The sequence below is a fragment of the Oncorhynchus tshawytscha genome, linkage group LG10 (assembly GCF_018296145.1).
Source record: "Oncorhynchus tshawytscha isolate Ot180627B linkage group LG10, Otsh_v2.0, whole genome shotgun sequence".
Classification (NCBI taxonomy): domain Eukaryota; kingdom Metazoa; phylum Chordata; class Actinopteri; order Salmoniformes; family Salmonidae; genus Oncorhynchus; species Oncorhynchus tshawytscha.
In genome coordinates this window covers 27,172,853-27,194,468 of record NC_056438.1, presented here as the reverse complement: position 1 = coordinate 27,194,468, position 21,616 = coordinate 27,172,853, and the positions used below count along the sequence as shown (strand labels likewise).

Below are 21,616 nucleotides of genomic sequence, written 5' to 3'. Positions count from 1 at the left end.
CAATAAATTAATGCACTTTAAGGTAAGAAATTAAAGGTTAATATATGTGGAAATGGTTGAGTAAAACTGTTTACAGTATAGGATTGGTAAAAGGTGTATTTCAGAAAGTTTATTTGCAGCATGTTTTCAAGCACAATCCTCCCAACTCCAGCCTTCTGCCACTTCTGTCCGGAACATTTCCCTCTGTAATTTGATAGTCGACCGTAATACTTGTAATAAATTCACTTTTTAGGGAAGCTCTCAAAGTTTTCGTGTAATTAGGCGCAGTAGGCTTGAGGTGCCACATCACAAAATATGGAATTTATGCGGAGGAAAATGAAGACTATTGTTTTTCTGAATGCACTTGTAACGGTTATCTGGTGTGCCTCTCCGCGCTGCAACCCTGAAGACGAATTTCTCGGTAAAGTACTCCGCTTGCTATGATAACACACATGGTGTGTTTTGTTCCTAGGAGTGATGTGACAGTGTTTAGGCTATTCCTGAAATATGTTTATCTACAAGGCAATGGTTCAGAGGAATTTAATCTAAAACATAGAGAAACTATTGTGGCCTATTTTAATTCACAAGCTGCCAACAGTAACAAAAGTAAAAGTAACCTCTTACAGCATGTGTCTTAAATGAGTGCGAAATAAAATGCTTAATTTCTTTAGAGAATTATAGAATTGTAGAGTTATATAGAAATATTGAGGTAGATATTCATCACTAGTGAGAGGTCATCTGATCCTAAGAATGAGAGTTCTTAGAAAATGAATACGATTTTACTGACAGACCAACCTGGTCTCAGAGCATTTCGTTTTTTTATTTTTACGTAAATCCGATACTTTCTCTTTAGTATGATATGTTAAGTTTCGTATGGTATGTATTAATTTGTGGTTGTCCATCAGCCATTTAGTATGACATGTTAGAAAGTACAATTTGTATTATATGTTACAAATTTGCAAATGTACAATTTGTTAAGAATTTGCTAAACGTATTCTATGTTACGAATTCTAGCTAGGTGGCTAGGTGACTAACGTTAGCTAGCTGGCTAACATTTAAAGGGTTATGGTTAGCATCAGGGGAAGGGTTAGCTAAAATAGTTAAGGTTAGGGTTAGGAAAAGGGTTAAGGTTGGGATTAGGGTTACGTGAAAGGTTAGCTAACATGCTAAGTAAGTTACAAAGAGCTAAATAGTAGTAAGTAGTTGAAAAGTTGCTAATTAGATAAAAAGTTGTGCGTGATGAGATATGAACTTGTAACCTTCATTTTTGCCTAAAGTAACCATCTGTCTTTTGTAACCATACCAATCATAACATATCATACTAATTTAAGTGTCTTGGATTCATGTTTACTATATTACGTCTAATCTATGAGATCAGGCTGGACAGGCAGACATTTGTGAGGAGAGATGTTAAAGCCAGATAGAGGGTTCATAAAAACAAACTAAAGTCACCAATAACGGTGGTGATAAATGTTATTCTGCCATCTAGTGTTGAAGATATGAAATAAACTAACAATGGTTTGTCTTTCAGGTCGTTTTTGCAAAGAACCAGAACCTGAAAAACGTATGTATTTCTTTCATCAAGAAACCCTTCAAACTTATGTAAATGTAATGTGTGTACAGGCTTGACTGACAACATCTAGTAAGGTTATTATGGCTTTAGGTGGGCAGTGGGATATTCAATGGGATATTATGGCCTTAAGGCATCTCCGAGCTACCAAGTGTATTTTTGGATGATAAATAGCTGTATGAAATATTCACATTTTAATCTCCAGACATAATAGAAATATTTGGACTTCATCCTTTTTGGTACTGCATAGAGGTAGCTATATATGAGATAATAAAAACGTTTTAGACAAAGGGATGGATTCTTGCATGCATATACATATGAGAATTTAATATCAGGTTATGTATATTTTCCATGTCAAGGAAATGAGTGATGGTTGCTTACTGAACATCTTAGCTATATTTCTTAAATAAATGAACTGAGAACAAATGTAAAGATACAAGAGGAAAACACCTGGCCAATACCTCTAAACATACTGATTTACAATGGAGAGAACATATGGAACCATAGAAACCATCTTGCAAGCGAGTTGACACTACGCCCCCACCTGAAAATAATTGATAACAAATCAATTGTTATAAGATTATTTTGCCACCCACATTTGCATAATGATGTTACATTACAGCCTTTTGATGTACTATGTGTATTTTATACATGAATGATTCAACATGGTAAACTATGAGTCTACATTCAGATCAGTCACCATATAACACTTAATCTCTTCCATCTTTCTGAACCTGCTTCTTGGTTGCTTCTCTCCTCTACCCAGCCAAGTGCGTGGACATCATGATGAACTACTGCGACGACATGTCCTACATCCACACCATGTTCCCCAACATCCTGGGCCACAGGACCCGTGAGGAGGCCGAGCTGGGCCCCGAGTACCTCCTCCTCAGTGTGGTCCACAACCTGCTCAATGGAGAGTGCACCCCGGACATCCGCATGCTGGGCTGCTCAGTGCTGGTGCCACGCTGTGAGAAGGAGAAAGTGTGTAGCTAACAAAGGATAATGTAATAACACTGGATAATGTAATAACGTTCAATAATGTCATAACTTTCATTAAAGTCAGAACGTTTTATTTTATAATGTAAGGTGCTCAAGCCGTGCAGGAGTACCTGCGAGGCAGTGCGTAAGAGTTGTCGCCACGCCTTCGAGGGCATCGAGATGGCCTGGCCCTACTTCTTGGACTGTGACCGTTTCTTTGTCAGCGACCAGGAGGGTTGTTACGACCCACTGGAGGGCCTACGAGGTAACAACCACAGTTTAACTGGTGTCATATCATACAAGTAACTACCAATCTATGATAGAGACTACAATAGGACACTAACTACTGTACAGTAGGATGTTGACTCAAATAGTATTTACAGACATAAAACAACCACATGAGCAAAATGTACGACTAGGGAGAACCATGTGTGCCAATATTATTACAAGATTATATCAATCTAAAGAAAAATAACACCCAAACCCCCTCTAATAACAGAAGCATCCTTGGACGGCCAACGGAGAATGGTGTTGCTACGCAGATTTATGATAGTCGCCTGGTTGCCACATGAGCCCTTATGGTAAGGTGACCAGATGTCCCCGATTTCCCCAATTTTAATGGCCTGTCCCCGGCTCGAGTTGTCTCCGAAAATGTCCCCAATTAGCCCCTCAGAAAGAAAAAAACAACTCTGAAGTTAGAGGGCTGATATTTCAATAATCAAACTTTGTATCCAATCAGATTTGAATGTAAAAATTATGTCTAACACAGTACCAAACTTGTTTGCTCTGCTTCGCCGCTGACCTTTTATGAGAATGTTTGATTACTTCACAGGATTAAGAAAATTGTGGAAGGGTAATCAATTCCTGTGTTATAATTAATACAAGTAGCCTATTAGAAAGGAACATAGCGAAAATGTGTAGTTAAATATTGTTCCATGCCATTGTTTATTATATTTCCGTGCAGCTGCCCCCACGTAGGCTTTTGTGACCTAGAAAGGATCTATATTTGTAGCAACTATACAAAGCCCTCAAAAAGAACCCATAAGCAAGATGTTAGAGATTTGACAACTGCAATAACATCATGTGAGCCATATGGGAACACATACAAATGATGTCACCTTATGTCCACAGGCAACGCTGTTATCATATCTGCCATTAATATCTTGACTCAAAGCAAGATATACTTTGTGCTTTTTAACAAGTCTATGAATTCACGCAGAGAAGTGATCAGTCTAACTTGAGTTCCGTACAGTTTGTTTCTCTCTGTGGCTGCAACCAATGCACACTCCAGCTGTGAAATTGCTCTCAATGAGTGTTAATGAGTCCTCTATTCCTATGTACCCTCTCTATTTAACTCCACAGCTACTCTTTCCCACCATAAACAGGTCCTACAGTAGCCTATACCGTCAAAATAACCGTTGAATGTTCATATAGCCACTTCCCAGAAACATATCATAGATATGAATTTACATATTACACATACAATATGATATGGTTATAGATATGCACACAGATGTTGGTATAAAGTTTTGCATAACAGTTTTTAGTATAGTATGAAATCTGTTTCCAAACCGATCTTAGATTCTAACTGAAACACAAGTCTGGCAACCCTACTAAGGTTTATAATTATTTCCATGCAGATATTTATGTTGAACTGATATCTTTGGTCTTATGTCTCAACTTTGATTGGTTGCTTACCTTTCAGGTCTGGCACATTTGCCTAAATGAGCACATTTATATAGAAGTGCAGACCGGGGCTAGAATGTAGACTTTCCACTTTCTCTAATTCGTCAGTCTCCTGACATTTTACAGGGCTTTACTCGGCATGAGATGAAAGACTAAGGCCGTATTTGGTAAAATGGTATTCTGATATGGATCCAATTTATTTAAGTGAGGCGGTTTGTTGAAGCATGGTTATGCTTTCAAATGTAAACTTTTCTATGACATTGAATCAAAGTCACGCTTGCTAGTTAATACAAAAGTGTCTTAACTGGCTTGAAACACTATTGATCTTTATATCTTTGGCTACACTTTATAACAACTTTTACGAATAAGCCATTATTATAAAAATGTCACCATCTCTTCTTTCTCATAGTAACACAGGAAGAAGACCAGGCCAGTATAGATAATACCCCTGAGGAGCCTCATACTGTCATCCAGTTTAGCTATCAGTCTAACACCCAGATGAACAGCATCCTGAAGAAGACTGCAGCGCAATGCCCCGAAATCGCCACAACTTACAGCATCGGCCGCAGTGTGGAGGGCAAAGACCTGCTAGTGATTGAGTTCTCAAACAACCCTGGAGTACATGAATTACGTGAGTACAAATGGTCCTCAAATATACAGTACAGTGAGAGGGAGTCCTCGGTTCAGAGTTCAACCGGAGATAGTGTGTCTTTTTTGATTGTTGCACTAGACTGTAAGCTGCTGTCTTGGCCAGGTATCCCTTGAAAAACAGATCATTCATCTCAAGCGACTTTCTTGCTGAATAAATGTTAAGTAAGTCCCTATCCTGTTGCCTCATATCAACAGTTGAACCGGAGATGAAGTACATAGGCAACATGCACGGGAACGAGGTGCTGGGTCGCCAGCTGTTGATCTATCTGACCCAGTACCTGTGTTCAGAATACCTGCTGGGGAACCAGCGCATCCAGAGCCTGATCAACACCACGCGTATCCACATCCTGCCCTCCATGAACCCTGACGGCTATGAGTTGGCTGCTGCTGAGGTCCAGGGCACCAACGACCCCGAGAATGAGGAGGTAGGTTGAATCAATGTTGTTGCTATGTTATTTGAACGTAATTCCAACATGATGGTGAATCAACATGGAAGACTTATTGGCTTTGAAAGTATACACACATTCTACCAGGTTTTTACCAGAATTCAACGGCAGGTCGGAACGTTAAGTTTATTCAGCACCACATTAGGTTGGTGGCACCTTAATTGGGGAGGCCAGATTTGTGGTCATGGTTGGAACAGAATCAGTGGAATGGTATCATCAGACACATGGTTTCCATTATTATGAGCTGCCTCCCCTCAGCAGTCTCCTGTGTTCAACACTGAATTCACATTAGTCAACAACACCAATCAAATATCAATCATATAATATTCACTGCTCGATACTTACAGTATACTACCCACTGTATGAAACTCTACAGGCTCAGAACTACTACAGCTGGACGCTGGGTCGAGGTAATGCCCAAAACATTGACCTGAACAGGAACTTCCCTGACCTGACCGCTGTCGCCTACGGCCGCCGCAGACACCGGCATTTCCGTAGCGACCACATCCCAATCCCAGACGCTTACTGGTTTGATAAGGTACAGTATGAATTCCTATCGATTTATATGCATGTTTGCATTGATTGTGTGGTGTTTATGCTACTGGATATAAATACTTGACAATTGACAATGCCTTACGTGTATTTTGGCATTAGGACAGACAAAGTTTATTTACTGTTTAACTGATTTTAGTTCCCGAAAGTGAGGCAAAAAAACTAAACAGAAAAACAAATGAATCCAAATTGATACCAAGTGAGAGGGTTTTTCATAAATAGTGGAGAAGGAAAAAATGAGTACTTTACCACATTGTCCTACACACCTGTGCAAGCTCTAGGCCTAATGTGGGTTTCAAGAGTTATATTATTTCAAGTGAAAATCTACGCTAGGAAATCCTTCTTGTGTTATTTTGAAAAAGAATGCAGATGATGTTACAATGTTAATTGTTATAATCATGGGAAATTAAGCAATGGGCAGTATATCTTGTAACAGTTTCTTTATTCTGAACATATCACTGATAAACATCAATAGCAGTATTATTAACATATGATGTATAATAGGATACAATATAAACTGTGTGAAAAAATTATTGACTTAATGTATAATCAGTTAATTCCTTAAATGTATAGCCTAACTCGACTTCAACAAAATATTAATACAATACAAATATTAAAAGGCCTATCATAGACGAGACATTATAGGAGAAATAGACTACTGAATGTAAAGAGGGCCAATCATTCAAGTTAGGTCTGTCAAATGAATGCAGCACGGGAAAAAGTACAATCCAATCCCTGTCATCTACAGGATAAAAACTTAATTTAATGTTCAGTGGCTTGCGAAAGTTTTCACCCCCCTGGCATTTTTCCTATTTTGTTGCCTTATAACCTGGAATAAAATAGATTTTGGGGGGGTATGTATAATTTGATTTACACAACATGCCTACCACTTTGAAGATGCTAAATATTTTTTATTGTGAAACAAACAAGAAAAGGACAAAAAAGCAGAAAACTTGAGCGTGCATAACTATTCACCCCCCCACCCCACCAAATCAATACTTTGTAGAGCCACCCTTTGCAGCAATTACAGCTGCAAGTCTCTTGGGGTATGTCTCTATAAGCTTGGCACATCTAGCCATTGGGATTTCTGCCCATTCTTCAATGCAAAACGGCTTCAGCTCCTTCAAGTTGGATGGGTTCCGCTTGTGTATAGCAATTTTTAAGTCATACCACAGCTTCTCAATTGGATTGAGGTCTGGGCTTTGACTAGGCCATTCCAAGACATTTACATGTTTCCCTTTAAACCACTCGAGTGTTGCTTTAGCAGTATGCTTAGGGTCATTGTCCTGCTGGAAGGTGAACCCCCGTCCCAGTCTCAAATCTCTGGAAGACTGAAACAGGTTTCCCTCAAGAATTTCCCTGTATTTAGCGCCATCCATCATTCCTTACATTCTGACCAGTTTCCCAGTCCCTGCCAATGAAAAACATCCCCACAGCATGATGATGCCACCACCATGCTTCACTGTGGGGATGTTGTTCTTGGGGTGATGAGAGGTGTTGGGTTTGCGCCAGACATGGCGTTTTCCTTGATGGCCAAAAAGCTCAGTTTTAGTCTCATCTGACCAGAGTACCTTCTTCTATATGTTTGGGGAGTCTCCCACATGCCTTTTGGCGAACACAAAACATGTTTGCTTATTTTTTTCTGGCCACACTTCTGTAAAGCCCAGCTCTGTGGAGTGTACGGCTTAAAGTGGTCCTATGGACAGATACTCCAATCTCCGCTGTGGAGCTTTGCAGCTTCTTCAGGGTTATCTTTGGTATCTTTGTTGCCTCACTGATTAATGACCTCCATGCCTGGTCCATGAGTGGGTGGCCCTCGCTTGGCAGGTTTGTTGTGGTGCCATATTCTTTCATTTTTTAAATAATGGATTTAATGGTGCTCCGTGGGATGTTCAAAGTTTCAGATTTTTTATGACCCAACCCTGATCTGTACTTCCCTAACTTTGTCCCTGACCTGTTTGGAGACCTCCTTGGTCTTCATAATGCCGCTTGCTTGGTGGTGTTGCAGACTCTGGGGCCTCTCAGAACAGGTCTATATATACTAAGATCATGTGATAGATCATGTGACACTTAGATTGCGCACAGTTGGACTTTATTTAACTAATTATGTGACTTCTGAAGGTAATTGGTTAAACCAGATCTTATTTAGGGGCTTCATAGCAAAGGGGGTGAATACATATGCATGCACAACTTTTTTTTTTTTTTTTTTTTTTTGAATTTCTTTTTTTTTTTAAAGTTATTTAATTTCACTTCACCGTTTTGGACTATATTGTGTATGTCCATTACATGAAATCCAAATAAAAATCAATTTAAATTACAGGTTGTAATGCAACACAATAGGAAAAACGCCAAAGGGGTGAATACCTTTGCAAGGCACTGTATATAGGGTAATAGAGTAGAATATTTGTATTTTTTTCTAATTCAAGATTGATTGACAATAAATAATTGTAATAAAAGGAAATGTTAATGTATAATGAGTTCATTACCTGAATGTATCATATACTGTAGCCTATAGGCTTTAACAAAATATGTGTAAAGGAGTGCGTAACTGGCTGCAGGGAAGTCAGGCGCAGGAGAGCAGAAATGGGTAGCAAACGGGTGCCCTTTATTGAGGCGAACAGAACACGGTACTAAGAAAACTAAACACACACGAGTTGCAATAACCCGGCGCAAACCAGCCTGGAGTACACATACATTTACATATAACAATTCCACACACAGACATGGGGGGAAACAGAGGGTTATATACAAAACGAGTAATGAGGGAATGCAAACCAGGTGTGCGGGAAAACAAGACAAAACAAACGGAAAATGAAAGGTGGATCGGCGATGGCTAGAAGACCGGTGACATCGACGGGCGAATGCCGCCCGAACAAGGAGAGGGACCGACCTTGGCGGAAGTCGTGACAATATGAATAGGCCTATCATAGACAAGGCCTTTAATTTGAAGAAAGAGGGACACTCATTCAAGTTAGGTCTGTCAAATTAATGTAGCTTTGAAAAAAGTTAATTTAAATCTGGCAATAGAGTATAGCCTATCTATCGTATAATCTACAGAATATTTGTTTTATTTAAAATGCGCAATTAGAAGCATCATTCCATTACAGAGTAAGCGTTATTAAATTCGAGGTCAGTAGGCCTATACAGTCAATCACTCACAGCATCCTCCTTCAATTTCCTCATCCGGCTGCCAGGAAAACCACACAGCTTGGAGATAGTCGACCACATCATTGTGGAGGTCCTTATCTGCGCAAAGTGTGTGTGTGCCACTGGCGATGCATTTTGCAGGATATGCTGTTCTCGGTGCACATGATAACTTCAAACACATTCTGTCTACTGGCAGTAGGCTTCTGGTCAAATGTAAGTTATGATTCGCAAATCATCATACAGCCGACACACTTCAATGTCATCACTCATTTTGACTTCAATTTGGTTTTGCAAAATACTCTCAGCTTGCACTGGGGAATGCTGAGGAATGCCCTGATCTCTGGTCAGTCGTTTGGTTCGATGATGACATTGTTGTTTTGGGTTATTAATTGAGGCGACGGCCTCAATTATGCTGGCATGCAAGAGAAATTAAACGTCTTCACATACATGTCCCGAGCATGTGTCACTGTTCAATTAGAGGCCTGAACATAACAATCGCATGATCTGAAGGGCTTAGGTATTTTATTCTCACGTATCAGTTTGGGAAATCTTCAAGGTAGAGCGGACAGTGCATTACAGAAAATGAACAAAGTACAGCATAAATTGAGAAGGGTGCAATTGTGGCCTGCAATTCGGGGCATTCCTGCATCTGCAGGAACCCCGCTTTATACTTCAATTTGTCCATTTTTAAACTAGGACAGGCGGGAGGCATTCATGCAGGAACCAATGAGATGCTCGATGGGGGGTGATCATGAAGGAACCAATGGGATGCTTGAGGGGTGGCATTCCTGCAGAATCAGGAATGTCCACATGCAGGAACGCCCTGAATAGCGGGCTGCAGTTGCACACTATTGCATTTTTAAAAGAAAAGTCAAGCAGGGCATCCGTTAAATAGTAAATCAAGTTTGTGTGTCCTTATTGATGTATTGTCAATATTTGATATCAAGATATGTAATTGAGCTTTGAGCTTCACCAATAATTTCCTGTTGTCATGCCATCATTCATTTTTGTTGTGATATGACCAGCTGAAGATGGTGACATTTGATTTATAAGCCGGTCTGTATGTGTTTTAAATAAATCAGGTAGCTCCAGAGACATACGCAGTCATGAAGTGGATCAGGTCCATTCCCTTTGTGCTCTCAGCTAACTTCCACGGAGGAGAGCTGGTGGTGTCCTATCCCTACGACCTCTCCAAACACCCACTAGAGGAGAAGATGTTCTCCCCCACGCCAGACGAACAGGTACAGTGCCTTGCGAAAGTATTCGGCCCCCTTGAACTTTGCGACCTTTTGCCACATTTCAGGCTTCAAACATAAAGATATAAAACTGTATTTTTTTGTGAAGAATCAACAACAAGTGGGACACAATCATGAAGTGGAACGACATTTATTGGATATTTCAAACTTTTTTAACAAATCAAAAACTGAAAAATTGGGCGTGCAACATTATTCAGCCCCTTTACTTTCAGTGCAGCAAACTCTCTCCAGAAGTTCAGTGAGGATCTCTGAATGATCCAATGTTGACCTAAGTGACTAATGATGATAAATACAATCCACCTGTGTGTAATCAAGTCTCTGTATAAATGCACCTGCACTGTGATAGTCTCGTTAAAAGCGTCCGTTAAAAGCGCAGAGAGCATCATGAAGAACAAGGAACACACCAGGCAGGTCCGAGATACTGTTGTGAAGAAGTTTAAAGCCGGATTTGGATACAAAAAGATTTCCCAAGCTTTAAACATCCCAAGGAGCACTGTGCAAGCGATAATATTGAAATGGAAGGAGTATCAGACCACTGCAAATCTACCAAGACCTGGCCGTCCCTCTAAACTTTCAGCTCATACAAGGAGAAGACTGATCAGAGATGCAGCCAAGAGGCCCATGATCACTCTGGATGAACTGCAGAGATCTACAGCTGACGTGGGAGACTCTGTCCATCGGACAACAATCAGTCGTATATTGCACAAATCTGGCCTTTATGGAAGAGTGGCAAGAAGAAAGCCATTTCTTAAAGATATCCATAAAAAGTGTCGTTTAAAGTTTGCCACAAGCCACCTGGGAGACACACCAAACATGTGGAAGAAGGTGCTCTGGTCAGATGAAACCAAAATTGAACTTTTTGGTAACAATGCAAAACGTTATGTTTGGCGTAAAAGCAACACAGCTCATCACCCAGAACACACCATCCCCACTGTCAAACATGGTGGTGGCAGCATCATGGTTTGGGCCTGCTTTTCTTCAGCAGGGACAGGGAAGATGGTTAAAATTGATGGGAAGATGGATGGAGCCAAATACAGGACCATTCTGGAAGAAAACCTGATGGAGTCTGCAAAAGACCTGAGACTGGGACGGAGATTTGTCTTCCAACAAGACAATGATCCAAAACATAAAGCAAAATCTACAATGGAATGGTTCAAAAATAAACATATCCAGGTGTTAGAATGGCCAAGTCAAAGTCCAGACCTGAATCCAATCGAGAATCTGTGGAAAGAACTGAAAACTGCTGTTCACAAATGCTCTCCATCCAACCTCACTGAGCTTGAGCTGTTTTGCAAGGAGGAATGGGAAAAAATTTCCGTCTCTCGATGTGCAAAACTGATAGAGACATACCCCAAGCGACTTACAGCTGTAATCGCAGCAAAAGGTGGCGCTACAAAGTATTAACTTAAGGGGGCTGAATAATTTTGCACGCCCAATTTTTCAGTTTCTGATTTGTTAAAAAAGTTTGAAATATCCAATAAATGTCGTTCCACTTCATGATTGTGTCCCACTTGTTGATGATTCTTCACAAAAAAATACAGTTTTATATCTTTATGTTTGAAGCCTGAAATGTGGCAAAAGGTCGCAAAGTTCAAGGGGGCCGAATACTTTCGCAAGGCACTGTATGTAGGACTGACAGCAAAATGTATCCTTCACTCCAACATGAACAATACTCTCCAGAATGGACTGCACTCTATGACCTGAAGTGTGTCTATTGCAGAGAGCTGTCCAATTGATTGTTCATGCTCTGCATTTATGATGATTCATTACCACATTCTTGAGAAAAAAAGGTTCATTTTGGAGATTACCTTTGCGGTCACATGTAAAGGAAATGTATCTTAGCTGCAAACAAATCAAACTAACATTTCAAATCTATTTTTTTTTGTAAATGTATCTGTTATTTTACCAGGTAAGTTGACTGAGAACACATTCTCATTTGCAGCAATAACCTTGGGAATAGTTACAGGAGGAGAGGAGAGGGATGAATGAGCCAATTGTAAACTGGGGATTATTAGGTGACCGTGAGATGGCCAGATTGGGAATTTAGTCAGGACACCGGGGTTAACACCCTTACTCTTACAATAAGTGCCATGGGATCTTTAATGACCGCAGAGATTCAGGACACCCATTTAATGTCCCATCTGAAAGACAGCACCCTACACAGAGCAGTGTCCCCAATCACTGCCCTGGGGCATTGGGATATTTTTTTAGACCAGAGGAAAGAGTGCCTCCTACTGGCCCTCCAACACCACTTCCAGCAGCATCTGGTCTCCCAACCAGAGACTGACCAGGACCAACCCTGCTTAGCTTCTGAAGCAAGCCAGCAGTGGTATGGAGGGTGGTATGCTGCTGGCAAGGGTGGTATGCTGCTATTTAACAGTAAACAGAACTTGCTGTTATCTTGCCGTTATCTCGAGAAAGACATATGTTTTATTTTTTTGCTGCAGGTATTCAAGCAGATAGCGAGAACATATGCAGATGCCCATGCCACCATGTCAGGAAATAACTCTGAAAGGTGTGGGAGCTTTGGCAGCATCGGCCAGGATGGAATCATTAATGGAGCAAAGTGGTACAGTTTCGCAGGTGGTGAGTTTAAAGTAACTGTCCAGTGTTTCCAGATTTCTAATAAATACGACCTATAAATATAGCTGCGAGCAGCATTGAACAGGGTTCACAGGATGACAGAAAGGAGACAATATCAGTTGGATAACAAAGCAAGCACTCCATCATGTAGGAACTATCCCCCTTTATGTGCCATCAGTGAAAGCATTACCATGTTTATCTCTCAAAACCACAAGGATGACACAAGTGAAGTTTAGTCTAGTGCTGTAGCTTGAAATACAGCAGGTATTCATTCTTAAAGTAATTACTTGATGTTTTGAGTTTATATACAATGCTTGGGTCAATTTCACTAATGCTAAGATTTGTTGAATATTTTCATCTTATTTTCATGATATTTCACGTTGTTCATCTGCATAATTTATATCTAGCATTCATTTGCACAAGACAAAGTCTGCTTGATCAATAGTTATTGGTGCCACTGGTGCCAATGACCTCTATAGTGCCACCGGGTGAAGCCACCTAAGGTTGCAGTGACTATAGCCACACAGATTCTAAGGACATATACATAAGGTTTACATACCAAATTTCATGGCTCCATGTCCATCAGTTAAGTTCTTATAGCCCTGGTGTGATATGGTGCCATCTAGTGGTTTAGCGTGGCCGACTTTGAATGCAGCAACTAATCATTCTCAAATTCATCAGAGGCTAATTCATTGAGTATATCTGGAGTCAATCTGACTTATTAGGGATGTGCATCTCTCCTTACAAGCACGATTCGTTATGCATCTAGATACATGTGCTCCGATACGATACAACACACATTTCGTTTTAATCAATTTGGTGCGATTCAGTTTGATTAGTGGAACGAATCGATGTGATTCTTTTTGATACGATTCATGTGTGTCTAGGGACCTGAGCTAAGCCTTAGGGCAGACTGAGCATCTACCACTATGAGATAAGGATGGGCTATTTATGTTTTTGTCCCCCTACCTTTTATCTGAAATCCACATCACCCACTGATTAATTTGTCATATAGCAGATTAAAATGTTTTGAGCTAGTAACATGTCAATATTTATCTTTCAAAATTAGCTATGACATACAGTACATGGCAAATTAATATAACACAGCTTTTGTTTTCACCCCGTCTCAAAAGGTAATGGTTTTGACCGTTTGGAGCTTTACTGAGGAGAGGTGTCCAACCAGAGCGGCTCTCAAAAAGTATTGCTGTCCTTGTTATAAAATGACAACTGCCCTGTCCATGTAAAAATGACCAAATGCACTGACTGGTTAAAGCAGAACTACCAAATATATTGAAATCTCATATGCAATTAAATCCATAAAAGTAAAGGAAAAAAAATAAAAGGATAGGACGCATCAATTCAGTCACAAAAGATTATCTGTATTTTCAGAACAATGTTTCGTAGCGTTTTAATCGATTTTTTTACCGTTTGGATCGGTTCGGGCTCCCGTGGACCGATGCACTCATATCTTAAACATTTGAACCGGGATTAAACATTTGAACCGGGGCCGATGCCTATCAGCGAATCGATACATCCCTATTACTTATGATTCATGAGAAGTTTTTTGTTCGTTTGTGTTTTTAGCATTAGGATAATATGCTAATGCTAAAAATGATGTGCTAGCCATATTTGAATGCAGCAACAATTATTTTTCAAAACCATTAAAGACTGATGTAATGAGTCTAAATACAACATCTGGAGAGAATCTGATGTATGGTTCATGTGGAGAAGATGATTGCAGATGATTTTGAGCGTAAGCGTTTCATATGCAAAGAATGAGTTGTCAAAAATGTCCTTGTTTTTTGAGATATCAATACCAAATTCAGTGTCTTAGGGACCTCCATGATAGCGAGTTTCAAGTTGAATAGGCCAAATGGACATGTTTAAATGGACACGTAAATGGACACGTAAAATCTGATTTTCTCAAGCTAAGTTAAGACGTAAATAAAGGTTACAATTTTTTTAAATTTTTAAAAATGCACCATGGGCCTACATGAGAAGATTTTTGAAAGTTTTCTTGAGCATATGTTAGCGTATTAGCATATGTACTCATATGCATCTACTGGTATTGTGTGGACATCTTTGAATGCATCAACGTTATTTTATCAAACTCTTTAGGGACTATTGTAATGAGTCCAAAGACCAAATTTGGAGTGAATCTGACTTTTAGATGATTTTTTAATTTTTTAATACTGAACAAAAATATAAACGCAACATGTAAAGTGTTGGTCCCATGTTTCATGAGCTGAAATAAAAGATCCCTGAAATGTTCCATAAGCACAAAATGTTTCAGCATGATAATGCACTGCCCCATGTTGCAAGGATCTGTACAGAATTCCTGAAATCTGAAAATGTCCCAGTTCTTCCACAGCCATTGAAGAGTAGTGGGACAACATTCCACAGGCCACAATCAACAGCCTGATAAATTCTATATGAAGGAGATGTGTCGCACTGCATGAGAAAAACAGTGGTCACACAATATACTGACTGATATTCTGATCCACACCCCTACCTTTTTTTAAAAGTATCCGTGACCAGATGCATATATGTATTCCCAGTCATGTGAAATCCACAGATAAGGGCCTCATTTATTTATTTAAATTGAATGATTTTCTTATATGAACTGTAACACATTAAAATCTTTGAAATTGTTGCATGTTGCATTTATAATTTTATTCAGTGTATTTTAAGCATTAGCATAACATAGTCAAAAAAGTTCATTATTAATAGTTTCCTTATTCTTTAAGATATCAATGCCAAACTAACATGGCTCATCATGGTAATGTCTTTGATGACCCTAAAAAGTTTCAAGTTGATAAGCCATTGTGAAGTGGATTTAAAAAAGGATTTAAATGGATGCATAAAATCTGATTTCCTGATTTATCACTAACTCAGACATTTCTTAACCAACGCCTTAGCTTTTCTCAAACTAAATTAAGAGATGTACCATGGGCCTACTACATAACACATGTGGTGTTATCTGGTCTTATGGTTCATGAGAAGTTTTCCCAAGGTTTTCCAAAATCTATACTGATGGACCTTATGGTTCCTTGATACAAATGTGTTAATCATCAGGAAAGACACCTACATACAATGTTTCAAGTCTATAGGTCAAATGGGGCGACAGATATGAGGGTTTAAGTGAGACTGCTAATAACAGCGCCGCCTATAGGCCAATCAGTGCCATTATTTTTGACCAAGTTACATATGGCCTGAAGTATCTGTGTCAAATTAGAAAAAAGTTACCAATCTATGCTTGAGTTATTTGACCATATCAAGGGGGAAAAATGTATAATAACAATAGGTTTCACAGCTTCGCTAATTGGAATAGTTTTCCTTCCAAAAAAGCTAATCTCAGGAGCCTTACATCATCCTCTATGAGAAAATTGCAAATATTAAAAAAAATATATAAATACATTCTCCACTTTAAGCTTTGGCCACGAATAGCATATAGGAGTGTAAGATGAGTCAACAACATTATTTGGGTATGAGTTAACAGAATATTAACTTTTATAAGTTAGATTTTCAGTGGACATTTACTTTAAAAAACAACGTAAAATCAGTCGATAAGTCTAGGACTGTTGAAGTGAATGTATAACATTAGATTAAAATAGCTGATGAAGGCTCAATGAAAACCTGCACTTACTAAGCAAATTGTATTTTGAAGTATGAATGCCACCTGGTGGTGCTTCTAGTTATTGTCTTTCTATGATGATGAGTTTGTCATTTCTTTCACTGGTACATATTTCCTCTTGTAATGTGGCCAGGTATGCAGGACTTCAACTACCTCCACACTAACTGTTTGGAAGTGACGGTGGAGTTGGGCTGTGATAAATTCCCAGCTGAGGAGGAGTTATACACAGGCTGGCAGGACAACAAAGAGGCTCTGCTCACATTCATGGAGTCGGTGAGAGACCTCAAACCCAGCAATTTATTCCAAAACATCCCCCAATCAACCCTTCTGTTTTCAATCACTCCTTTTAACAGATCTGAGAGGACTTCTCCACTAACACTGCTTCTCAATGTTTCCCAGGTCCACCGTGGAATAAAGGGAATAGTAAAGGATGCGGATGGGAATGGAATCAAAGGTGCAAGGATATCTGTCCGAGGAATAAGGCATGACATCACAACAGGTAATATCTATAGTCTGCCTTACAGATTGCGATTGGTCATTTTTATTGTATGCTTTGGGAATCTAAGTGATAGTTATTAGATGAATACATACATTTGAAGTCTGAATTTTACATACACTTAGGTTGGAGTCATTAAAACTTGTTTTTAAACAACTCCAAAAATTTCTTGATAACAAACTATAGTTTTGGCAAGTCGATTAGGACATCTACTTTGTGCATGACACAAGTAATTTTTCCAACAATTGTTGACAGACAGATTATTTCATTCATAATTCACTGTATCACAATTCCAGTGGGTCACAAGTTTACATACACTAAGTTGACTGTGCCTTTAAACAGCTTGGAAAATTCCAGAAAATTATGTCATGGCTTTAGAAGCTTCTGATAGGCTAATTGACATAATTTGAGTCAATTGGAGGTGTACATGTGGATGTAGTTCAAGGCCTACCTTCTAACGCAGTGCCTCTGCTTGACATCATGGGAAAATCCAAAGAAATCAGCCAAGACCTCAGAAAAAAAGTTGTAGACCTCCACAAGTCTGGTTCATCCTTGGGAGCAATTTCCAAACGCCTGAAGGTACCACGTTCATCTGTACAAATAATAGTGCGCAACTATAACACCATGGGACCACATAGCCGTCATACCGCTCAGGAAGGAGATGTGTTCTGTCTTCTAGAGATGAACGTACTTTGGTGCAAAAAGTGCAAATCAATCCCAAAACAACAGCAAAGGACCTTGTGAAGATGCTAGAGGAAACAGGTACAAAAGTATCTATACCTACAGTAAAACGAGTCCTATATCGACATATCCTGAAAGGCCGCTCAGCAAGGAAGAAGCCACTGCTCAAAAACCGCCATGAAAAAGCCAGACTACGGTTTGCAACTGCACATGGGGACAAAGATTGTACTTTTTGGAGAAATGTCCTCTGGTCTGATGAAACAAAAATAGAACTGTTTGGCCATAATGGCTATTCTTATGTTTGGAGGAAAAAGGGGGAGGCTTGCAAGCCAAAGAACACCATCCCAACCATGAAGCACGGGGGTGGCAGCATCATGTTGTGGGGGTGCCTTGCTGCAGGAGGGCCTGGTACACTTCACAAAATAGATGGCAACATCAGGAAGCAAAATGGTGTGGATATATTGAAGCAACATCTCAAGACATCAGTTAAAGCTTGGTCGCAAATGGGTCTTCCAAATGGACAATGACCCCAAGCGTACTTCAAAGTTGTGGCAAAATGGCTTAAGGACAACAAAGTCAATGTATTGGAGTGGCCATCACAAAGCCCTAACCTCAATCCTATAGAAAATTTGTGGGCAGAACTGAAAAAGCGTGTGCGAGCAAGGAGGCCTACAAACCTGACTCAGTTACACCAGCTCTGTCAGGAGGAATGGGCCGAAATTCACCCAACTTATTGTTGGAAGTTTGTGGAAGGCTGCCCGAAACGTTTGACCCAAGTGAAACAATTTAAAGGCAATGCTACCAAATATTAATTGAGTGTATGTAAACTTCTGACCCACTGGGAATGTGATGAAAGAAATAAAAGCTTAAATAAATCATTCTCTCTGCTATTATTCTGACATTTCACATACTTAAAATAAAGTGGTGATCGTAACTGACCTAAGACAGGGAATTTTTACTAGGATTAAATGTCAGGAATTGTGAAAAACTGAGTTTCAATGTGTTTGGCTAAGGTGTATGTAAACTTCCAACTTCAACTGTAGCTTTGAGGATTTTAGTAGTAGTTTGAAGTAGTTTCATTTTCTATAATGCTAAAGCTCTAAGAGATCCCATTTTAATTGTGTAAAATAACAGTCATGTCCTGTTTGAGATGTCAGGCTATTGAGTCAAAAGACCCTCTCTCCCTTCCACCCTTTCTTTCTAGCTGAAAACGGAGACTACTGGCGCATGCTAACTGCTGGCATCCACATCCTGACTGCCTCTGCACCAGGCTACACCAGGGCCATGAAGAAGATCCACCTCCCGGCACGCATGCAGAAAGCAGGCCGGGTGGACTTTGTTCTACAGAAGGCAGTGGTGGAGCCTGACATAGAGGAGGACTATAACATCCCTTCCATGGGAACCTATGAGCGCTTTGACCCCTACAACCAGTTTGAGCGCTATTCCATTAGGGAGCAGAACCAGAACAGAGAGGAGAGGCAGGAGAAACCATGGTGGTGGAGCTACTTTAGCCGCGCCCACGGATCTGCTCCCACCTGGCTTCTCAGAATTGATTAGAGCTTCTCCACTCCAATAAAATAGAATATTCTATGGCTAATTCTATGGCTCTCGTTCCTCCTATAGCCCTCTTTCTCAACTCTGGTCCCTGAGTACCATCAAGGTTTGCAGATGTCTGTTACAACTCAATACTAGCAAACATAATTCAATTCATCAACGGCTTGATAATTAGTTGAATCATGTGTGCCTGTATAGGGCTTGAATAAAAAATGTGCAACCCTGGGGTTTCTCGGGGACCAGATTTGAGAACACTGCATTACAGGATCAAAGACAGGCTACTATTTGAGTTGAATATGATTTACATAATCTTATCATAAAAGTAACACATTTTAACGTTACCATTATTATCCGTTGCTTCAAACTTGTCATAACTGAATTTAAAGAGGAAATAGCTAGTTGGCTGGCCATCAAGTTGTTCATGATAGCAATATGTAAATTTAACAAGGCATAGTTAATTTAAAGTGTTTTCTCCTAAAGGTAGCCCCCATTCTCAAGCTTTTGCCCTGTTATGCTGCTTCACTTTATGCCCATAATGCAACACCGGAAGGTTGAACGACTCAAACCATTTGTCTCTCCACCCTCACATATTTGTACGTGTTTATAATAAAACATGATTAAATAACAATAACTATTGCTACTACTGGCTTTTTGTATGTTAAATAAAATAGAGAAACATTGTTAACACATTCTCTTCAGTTAAATTTGACCTCCTTTTAAATCTTCCAAAATGAGGTAAGTTCAATTCTTATAACACTGTAAAGTATCTAATTCTCAGACAGTCACAGTTCCACTTTACAATAAGTGTTCCTAAAATGTGTCTACATGGTAGTAAATGGGTCCCTAGTCTCTTTAAAAGATGTAATGAAACTCATTGGCCAGAAGAGGGCAGCCTAATTTCACTTGTTGTTGCCCATGTTACATATTCAACTGACCTGCCATCCCAGACAAGACAACCATTCCAGCCAACCCCATACTGCATCCCCCCTCTCTACCACACAACCACGTATAGCATCTGTTAAAGTAGAACCAGAGGCAGTGATATGTCAGTCTGTGGTACCAGTCAACCGTGCTTTATGAACTAGAAAGTGTGTCATTTCACATAGCGCTCGGCATCAATTTACTCTTGTGGCTCTAGATGTTATCTTCAGTATTTGTCTTACATTTTACCTAGATATGAATTGATCTGAAACAAAATGTTTAGTCATATCTTGTAATGTCTTGTTTGGCCACCAATGTCACAATTGATGTTAACTTGTGAATATCATTAAGGTAACCCCTTAACAGGTATGCCAACACTGTGCCTGTTCCTTGAAAGAAGAGAACAATCTCCTTTGCTAATGGTAAAGGAGGCTGTATAGGCTTGCAATAGCTTACATTATTTAATACCAATGGACACCACTCCACAGTATTCAGCTAGCAATGAGAATAAATGCTTTCTTCAATCTCCCCTACATACATTTGAGCTGATGTTTAGTTATGATTAGTAAACGGAGGTCTAATCTGATTTGTGTTTGTGTATATTTCCAGATGTCAGCATTCCTGACATACCAAACAGTTGACCACTGTCTGCTGTACTTGCGAGGCTGTTGTCCCTTGACCCTATCTGACCAAACATCATCTCCTTGAATCACAAAGCTAGACCCAACTCTGGCAAACACATCCCTCATTGAGCCACTGCTGGTAAGAATTTATAAGCACTTCAATAATGCATAAATATACATTATTTTAAAGGGATTATTCACACAAATTATGAAATTACTTAGTTTCATTACCTTGAAAGCATGGGCAAAGGGAGATTGCTACCCACACTTAGTCAAACATGGCTTCACACAGACCCTTTTAGAATTCATGACCAAAAATGTAATCGAGTGGATGGATCCCAATTAGCATTTTGGTGTTTGCATGCACAAATCATACACATTGCATAGTAAAAAAAATTCTCAGTAATATTGTAATTTCGGTGGTCTATCCCTTTTAGATAACCCAATGGCATGGACTTCTCTCTCTTGCTCCACAATGATGTGCATTTATCATTCATGTAATTCAGTCTGTTATAAATAAATAACACATAACATTTACATTTTAGTTATTTAGCAGATGCTCTTATCCAGTGCATTCATCTTAAAGCTACATGTAAACCTTTTGGGCGACCTGACCAAATTCATATAGAAATGTGAGTTATAGGTCTTTCATTCCCATTGAAAGCAAGTCTAGGTGCACTATGTCTATGCTTCCTGTTCTTAAATTTAGTTTTTGAGAATGTACTTCCGGTTTTGTACACCAGCGTCAAAAGCTGAAAATACAATATTTCTGGTTATGGAAAAGATATTTCACAGCGGTTTAGATGGAACAATGATTCTCTACACAATGACTGCTTGTTATGTTACAAATCAAATC

The 21,616-nt window shown here is 39.5% G+C and overlaps 1 protein-coding gene across 1 annotated transcript; it reads left to right on the top strand.

The window, feature by feature from the left end:
• The first annotated feature begins 213 nt into the window (after positions 1-213).
• Positions 214-19,901, top strand: LOC112260032 (carboxypeptidase Z). Its single transcript, XM_024434812.2, has 12 exons — positions 214-400; positions 1,511-1,543; positions 2,316-2,533; positions 2,639-2,795; positions 4,626-4,847; positions 5,063-5,292; positions 5,690-5,851; positions 10,095-10,253; positions 12,716-12,854; positions 16,619-16,758; positions 16,885-16,984; positions 18,867-19,901. Exons 1-12 carry the CDS (start codon positions 295-297, stop codon positions 19,217-19,219), a joined length of 2,019 nt encoding a protein of 672 aa, XP_024290580.1. The 5' UTR covers positions 214-294; the 3' UTR covers positions 19,220-19,901.
• The last annotated feature ends 1,715 nt before the right edge of the window (positions 19,902-21,616 follow it).